General features: G+C 40.2%; 1 protein-coding gene across 1 annotated transcript in view; it reads left to right on the plus strand.

The window, feature by feature from the left end:
* The first annotated feature begins 669 nt into the window (after window positions 1–669).
* TBX18 (T-box 18) overlaps window positions 670–7,896 on the plus strand; it is a 25,773-nt gene continuing 18,546 nt past the window's right edge. Inside the window, exons 1-4 of the mRNA XM_011364874.2 lie at window positions 670–1,022; window positions 2,168–2,372; window positions 4,518–4,619; window positions 7,686–7,857. Coding sequence (XP_011363176.1) covers window positions 725–1,022; window positions 2,168–2,372; window positions 4,518–4,619; window positions 7,686–7,857 — 777 coding nt within the window. The 5' untranslated portion in view covers window positions 670–724. The remainder of the gene's footprint in view (window positions 1,023–2,167; window positions 2,373–4,517; window positions 4,620–7,685; window positions 7,858–7,896) is intronic.

The raw sequence follows: 7,896 nt of genomic DNA on the forward strand, positions 1-7,896 counted from the left end.
TCATCTCGTTTTAAAGCCAAGAGCCTCAGTGGTTCCAGGTCCTCGAGAGAAAAGCTGGAGAATGGTCTGGACTGGGCTGTAGGAGGCAAGAAGACACGACTGAGTTCAGCGCCGGGGGTTGGCACGTCCAAGCCAGACGGCGGCGCTTTTCACTCTAGGTTTTTTGCGACCTTGTAAGGAAGTGGGCGCGGGCTGCGCGGAGTCGCCGCCTCCTGATTGGTCGGCCTTTTCGGTGATTGACAGGACCCCGGACTCCACCCTCGCCGCTTTATTGACACTAATGAGCAAGTTCTTCCCACCGCTCTCCTGACTGGAAGTGCTGACAGATCAAGGCAACAAATTTCAATTACAATCCCTAATTTGTGTCCGCAGAGTGTGTTTTTACCCATGTTAGTCCTCTCTGGCGCATCAGTCGAGGCAGATCTTGGAACAGCAGGAAGAGGTGGAAGGGGTGGGAGCGAAGGAGTGCATCAGTGAGAGAGCGCGCGCGAGAGACCGAGGAAAGGAAACTTGGCGGGCGCGTAGCTGGTTCCTCGGATCTCAACACAAGAAGAAAGAGGAAACGCCAAATTTGTTTTTGCCCGCGGCGGGGAAAAGGGCAGATCTCGGCCTGCGGGAGGCCTCAAGAGTTGTTCAAATTTTGGTGGCGGAAGGAGAGCGAGTGTGCGTGTGTGCCTGAGTGAGTGTATATGAGCGAGGGGCGGGCGGGAGCTGGGCGGCGGGGATGGCCGAGAAGCGGAGGGGCTCGCCGTGCAGCATGCTAAGCCTTAAGGCGCACGCCTTCTCGGTGGAGGCGCTGATCGGAGCCGAGAAGCAGCAACAGCTTCAAAAGAAGCGGCGGAAGCTGGGCGCGGAAGAGGCGGCGGGGGCTGTAGATGACGGAGGCTGCAGCCGCGGCGGCGAAAAGGGTCCCCCTGAGGGAGACGAAGGCGCTGCGCTCCAGCTGCCAGCTGGGGCGGCATCCGGGCCCGCCCGGAGCTGCGCAGACCTGGAGCTGAGTTGCGGCTCCCGCGGAGCTGCGGGTGAGTCGGCCCCTTCCCGCCCAACCTCCTCGCAGCGCGTCCCCTCCCAGGTCCCCCTGGCCCGCACAGCGGCGGAGAACCTAAACTTCTGCAAGTTGTGGGCGTGCACGAGCGGGATGTCCCTATGCGCTCAAAGCGACCCAGCCACTAGCGCATTGGCAGTGGGTGTCAGGGCGCAAAACTCGCCGCCTCCCGGGTCGCTTTTGCCGCGCACTCATGTCACCCTCCGACGGTTAAAACGCCGCTTCCAGCCTCACTCCTCAGGCTTCCGCCGCCCAGTTGCCTCAGTTGCTGCTATTTGCAGCGTTCGGCCGTTCAGATCTGTGCTTTCCGCATCTTCCTCCCTTGGGGTTCCAGCCGATGGGTGCTCTTTCATTTCTCTCTTAAAAGCATGGAGGAGGAGGGAGCAACGGCATTCCCCCACTCTCCTCCCCGCCCGAAACCGGAATGAATGCCCTAAACCGTTTGGGCAAGCCAGGAAGAGGGCGGCGTATTTACAAACGTGGTTTCCCGAGGGGTAGCTGAACCATTCCCTTCCCTTCCCTTCTTGATTACCGCTACCAAAGCCGACAGCGACCGTGGGCTTTCTTTTCGCGCTCCTCTCGGCCCTTCGCTACTTGGCGAAGAAGCTCTGGGCAGCCAGGGAGTTTAGCGGGAGCGGAGTCTGTAAACTTTCTAGAGGATGCCTTCGGCCCAGCCCGAAGCCAGGCGCTTCCAACGCCTGCTATGGGAGGCCCTGGCGCTTGTGGCCAGGGGCCGGGCGCTAAGCGCTTTGGCTGAGTGTGCTCAGGGGCGCGGGCTGTGTCCGGCTCTGCACTGGGGATCTAGACTCGGGAACCCATCTCAGGGAACTCATCTCTGGCATCCCAGACCCCTAGGGCCGCGCGAAACTTCTTTTGGGGCCTCGACCCGGTGGACGCGGGAAGGGTGGGGTGGACGCTGCCAGCGCGCCTCTCCGGGACTCCAGACTTGAGGGTCGAGCTTCCTTTCTGCCCGCCGTGCGGACCTATTAGAAGGACCCGATGACTGGAAAGCTTCCCCTTTTCTCCTGGTCCTTTTCCTCTCCCTAGCCACCCTCCCGGAGTCCAGCAAGATTCCCCTCTTGAGCCCTTACCGGTTACCCCTCTGTACCCTTTGCTGCCCAGGAGGCTGTGAAGACGGTTTCCTGCAGGGCGCTTCCCCATTGGCGTCTCCGGGAGACTCCCCGAAGGGCTCCCCGGCGCCCGCCCTGGCCAGGCCTGGGACCCCGCTACCCTCGCCGCAGGCCCCGCGGGTGGATCTGCAGGGAGCTGAACTCTGGAAGCGCTTTCACGAGATCGGCACCGAGATGATCATCACCAAGGCGGGCAGGTAAAGGGCGAGCTGGCGCGAATAGTCCACAGAAAGAGAACGGCCTGCAGCGCAGTGGGGTCCCTGGATAGCATTTTCGTACAGACGGAACAAGGCCCCGGGTAAAGTGGTACTCTTTTGAAACTGGCTTTGCCTTCCAATCCCGGAATGCAATCGGCGAGGGGCACAGACTGGCCGCCCTCTTGTTGGATGCTTGGAAGAAAATCATTGTCACCGCCAGTGCGGTAGCCTTTGTGATTGCGTGCATGGTGGTTACCGATTCGTGGTCATATTTACGTCTGTTCAGGCTTTTATTTAGGCTCTAGTTATTGTTTCTGGTACTATGAAACAGATCACTTCCCCCTTTAAAGAAAAAACGCAGCTTACTCTTTAGCAAGTTATGATTTGCTTTTTCAGATTTGAAACTTCGAGGCTGGTTCTTTATCAAAAGATTTCCTTGCAATGTGAGAAGGTGGTGTGTTGTGCTATTTTGATATTAGACTAAGATGGAAATTTATTGGAATTTCTGATAATACATGTTTAATCCTTGCAAAAATGGTTACCCTGATTTTTAAAAACCACTGTTTGTAGAGCATCAGTTAACGGTAGCTAACTTTTTTTCCTACATGAAATCCAACACATTAGCTTAAAATTAAAAAATTAACACTTTTTTTTTAGAATACTAAAGAAAATAATTGGTAAGAACTTATATCCGTTTTTTGAAAGTGTGAAATTTGCACATCCATCAGTTAGTTAGTGGATTTTTTGGCTAAATCATATTAATTTGAGGGAGGAACAAATATTTGCATTTTAAAGTTTTCAGTTCATTTAGTGCAGTGAAATCTATGAATATCTTCCCTAAAAGGAACTTAAAAAGCACACACAACTCTTTCAGGGAGTACACATGGCAAAAACCTGGATAGCATAAAAGTATCCAAACTTATTAGAAATTACAAAAACATATTTTATTAAATCCATATGCTGCCTTCTACATTTTCACAGAGCTATTATTAATGATCCAAATTCAGTCTTCAACAACACAAAGCAACAGTTGTCTTATAAAGGATGTAGTTAAAGACCTTTACTCTTTATCTTACAGGTGCACTGAAATAACACTAAAACAGCCAGCGTATTAAACTGTTCTCATGCCTAGTTAGAAATAATGGACTTTCTTTTTTTTTGTGCAAGTGGTCTTTAATGGCATTATTGTTATAGAAAAGGATGGTAAATAACAGCACTAAAATTTGTGTTATAATGTTAAATTAGCAAAAATTAGATTAACTGGAAGGGTCTTAGACATAAATCATTAGATGAAAGTTTTTTTAAAAAGAAAAAGAACTGTTCTATTTGTTTTTTATAAACAATAATTTGCTGTTGTGTTCCTTGCTACTGTGCCCTTTTTAAAAGATAGGTGCATTTAGTTTAACATGTCCTTTTATATGCATCTGTGGGAAGCCAAGAGAAATGCGGATTTTCGTTTGTCTTAATTAGCAATGTTTTGAGTAAATGTGGTTAAATAAGAAAGTATTTTCAGGTTATCATGAGAGAAGGAATGATTTGGTAAATATACATTGTGTTTAGTTTCTGCTTTCAATAAAGAAGTTTTACTATACCTTTCAAATTTAGAGCAACTTTTGCACTTCACCTTTACCATGCTGCAGACAGGAAGTCCTGTCTCAATAAAGAACATATTGTTTGGTTATAGCATGGCACATTGGCTCCTTGTGGTTTTTTATAACCCTTTTAAAATTTCACATTATATTTTATCACTTTTAGAAATTCAAATTTTCTATTTCTACCATTTGGAACATTTTGTTATTTGTATTATTAAAGTAATTATACTTATTCAATTTTTGTTTGAAAAATAAAGTACTTTCTTTAGCGCTTTTATTACTTCAGTGTATAAAATTCTTTTGCTCTTAGCTACATTGACATTTCAGTAAACATAGAACACAAGTACAGGGTACAGCAAATTACCTTTAAAAGCCTCAGTTTTGATATATCCTGTGTTCTGATACTTTGAATTAAATTACCAAGGTAAATGCTATAAATTTGTCCAAGTGAAAAATACAAATTCCAGAGGTTCCTTTGCTTATTTATTTTCCATGTGTAATCACATACAAAAACAAAACCCAAACCTTCTTTCCTGCCCTCCCTTATACATAGGCGCATGTTTCCAGCAATGAGAGTGAAGATCTCAGGATTAGATCCTCACCAGCAATATTACATTGCCATGGATATTGTGCCAGTGGACAACAAAAGATACAGGTACAGCGATCAGATGGCTACGGGAGGATAAGAATGCACTAGGATTTTACAGGCTGTCAGTTTGATCTGTGACAACTATATGGTTTATTTCCAAAAGCCTGTCGTATCCCCAGATCCATAATCTAGCACCAGTCAGATCCAGTGGCCCTGAGGATGCCTTCTCTTACAATAAATGTGGAAACTTAATTTTTGTTTTGCTTAGAGGTACAGAAATGTTTTTAAGTACTGAGAACTTTTAATAGAGGCCAGGTTAGTGTTGCTAAACTAAATGTCTTTTATTGATTCACATTTCGATTAGAATTTTGAGAGGAAATGTTAAGTAAAGTTTGTACATATGCATAATATTTAATAAAATGTTTTATTTTCTTTGTGAGTGTTTTATCTTTAAATAAATTTCCTTATTCTGGTTACATCCAAAATTGTAACTGTTTGCAGGCTTTTACCCTTTACTTTGAGAAAATTATTGAAGATTTTTTTACAATTTAAAAATAAAATCTCATAATTCATTATGATATTAAGATATCTTTAAAGTGGTAATGAATTTGTTATCTCACTGTTGTTTTTTGCTTGATAGTTAACAGTAATTTTTTTAAAAAAACTTTGTAATATTTAGATTTGGAAAGAGAATATATTTGTGTAGACATCAAGTAATGTTGGAAAAGATATACATTTTTCAGTATCAAACCAACTTGCTCTTTTTCTTCTGCAAGTAAACAAATCAACAATTTTTAATGACAAAGCTTTTTAGTTTCCGGAGGTAAAAATGCTATAACATTTAAAAAAAGAGTTTTTGAGTGGAGGGCCAGAAAATGCTGCTCTACATTTTGATCTTCTTTGTTTCTGTTTTTTTTTTTTAAAATAAAAAAAGAGCATTTAGTAAGTTTTTAAATACAATCAGATTTGGTTTTTATAATTTTAAAATTTAGGGAGTTGCTTTTTTTGGAAACAGGCTTATGGTGTCAACGTATTCAGATTTAATTAGTACAGGCACATATGGAATACTAAAAAAAGACAGTTTTATTATTTATGTTTTGCGTATAGTTGTATTATTTTAATTCAATAATTTATTCGAGAGTTTTGCTAAAATTATCCACTGCATGACAGAAGCTAGAAGGCATTGAAGTTTATTCTTTAAATACACTTTCTTTAAAATCTATGTTCTAATGTGGGTTTTGTGCTGAGGAAGATAATGCAATTCTTAATGAGCTTAGAAATTATATCTTTATCTTCTAATTTGTCTCCTATGTCTTCTCTTAATCCCTTCAATATATTTTGAATGGTTTGTTTTATTTAACTGATTCCTATTATTTTCACATAAAGCAAGAACAATTTCAAGTATTAGTATTAAGAAGCCAAATTTTAAATGATCAAATTGTAAAATAAATTTGCTTTCACTTATATTGCTTTCCAAGAAATTCACTTTTAGCATTTATATTGTTTCACAAAGAAAAATGACATGTAGCATTTATTCCCTTACTGGCAGTGGATTGTTGAACTATTCGATATGCATGCTTTTTCAAGGTTTTGATAGAGCATATTAGTATTTATTTTGGTGATAACTATATTCATAGTGCAGTTTTTTCTTGCATTTCTAAGATTTACATTTGATTTTCCAACTTTTTTAGCAGTAGTAGAAAAATTTTTTTGGCTTATTCTCTATTATCAAAGAGTGGTATTTAGTCAAGTTAAAAATGATTCTGATTTATTAAAATTTAAAATTAATATTCACAAAAGCCTATGTACATAGGAACTTATTGAAATTACACTATACCAAATAAAGAAAGTTTTAAAAAATTATTTTTAATTTTGCGATTATGTATTTTTTCCTAAGAAAAGGAATTAAAGAATAGAAATCATGTTAAGCTCAAAATAGTGAAATATGTGACCATAGTTGAAACCAAGGATCTCACTAGAGATGTTATAAAAATGTTTCATGCCATTTTAAAAAGAAATTTGCATACTACATAGAATTCTGAGACTATTTGTAAATTGTTGCTTTATATTATATGCCATTTTAAAACACAAATGAAAGAAAATATATACAGTAATTTTATATACACCTAAATATATACAGTAATTTTATTTTCTACCTTTTTTAAGTCAGTCATTGACATACTAATTTCTAGTTTTTGAATTAGTGTATTTTAAGTTAATTAATGAATAATAATCTGAATGTAGGATTAAATACTATGATTTTATTACTTAAAACATTGTTATTTAAATGTATTATTTGTATAGAGTGAACATATTTGACACATATAAACAAACAGAATAAGATGGTTTGTCTCTTAATTAGAAGAGTAATATTAATTAGCTATACCATAATTTTCAAAGTTTGATGTATATTTTAATTAGTAGTATTTAAAAACTATTTATGGAATTGCCTTACAACGGTCAAGAAAGAGAAATATAGAAGATAAAAGTCTACATTTTACGATTTTACAAACTTTTAAAATTAAACCAAATCCTCTATTTTCAATTTATAGTGTAACTGAATTAGAAAAAATAATTCTGAATGATAATAGATAAAACTCTTTTCCTTTGAAAATAAAAGTTACCGAAACTTCTGACAATTTCCCCTTGCCTTTCTGCCCTCTATCCAATCAGCCTGTATATAAGCCTCAAATGGGAAGTGGTAAAGGACATGGGACACTTTAAGATAGACCTCTCAAATGTTTTTAGATAGTTAAAGATAAGCTTGACAATTTAATAATTTCTTCAAATCAATTGACTGTCCAGATGAAAAATGGAAAATATCAGAATATAGACAGAATGTCTAATGTGAATAAGTATGATTCATAAAAAAAAGTAAGATGCTTGCATTTATTGTGCTTATAGCATGCATATTTTTCACTAAACTCTTAACACATCGCTTACTTTGAATGGTCAGTAGGCCACTGCTGCCTCAGAGAGTTTTTAAAAAGTTGTCGAAATCTTATTTTATTTGCATTCGATGTAAGGAGCAAATCGTTGTACTTTAAATAAAAAAAAAAAGGGTGCACATTTTGTCTGATTCTACTGAGCTGGACATTCCAAGATATACTGAGCCTTGTCATTGCCTTTTAGGTATGTTTACCACAGCTCTAAATGGATGGTGGCAGGAAATGCTGACTCCCCTGTGCCACCCCGTGTGTACATTCATCCTGACTCACCTGCCTCGGGGGAGACTTGGATGAGACAGGTGATCAGCTTCGACAAGCTAAAGCTCACCAACAATGAACTGGATGACCAAGGCCATGTGAGTAGATGGCCTCCCAATTTGGCCACCGTTGGATGG

The sequence above is a fragment of the Pteropus vampyrus genome, unplaced genomic scaffold (assembly GCF_000151845.1).
Source record: "Pteropus vampyrus isolate Shadow unplaced genomic scaffold, Pvam_2.0 Scaffold102, whole genome shotgun sequence".
NCBI classification, from domain to species: Eukaryota; Metazoa; Chordata; class Mammalia; order Chiroptera; family Pteropodidae; genus Pteropus; species Pteropus vampyrus.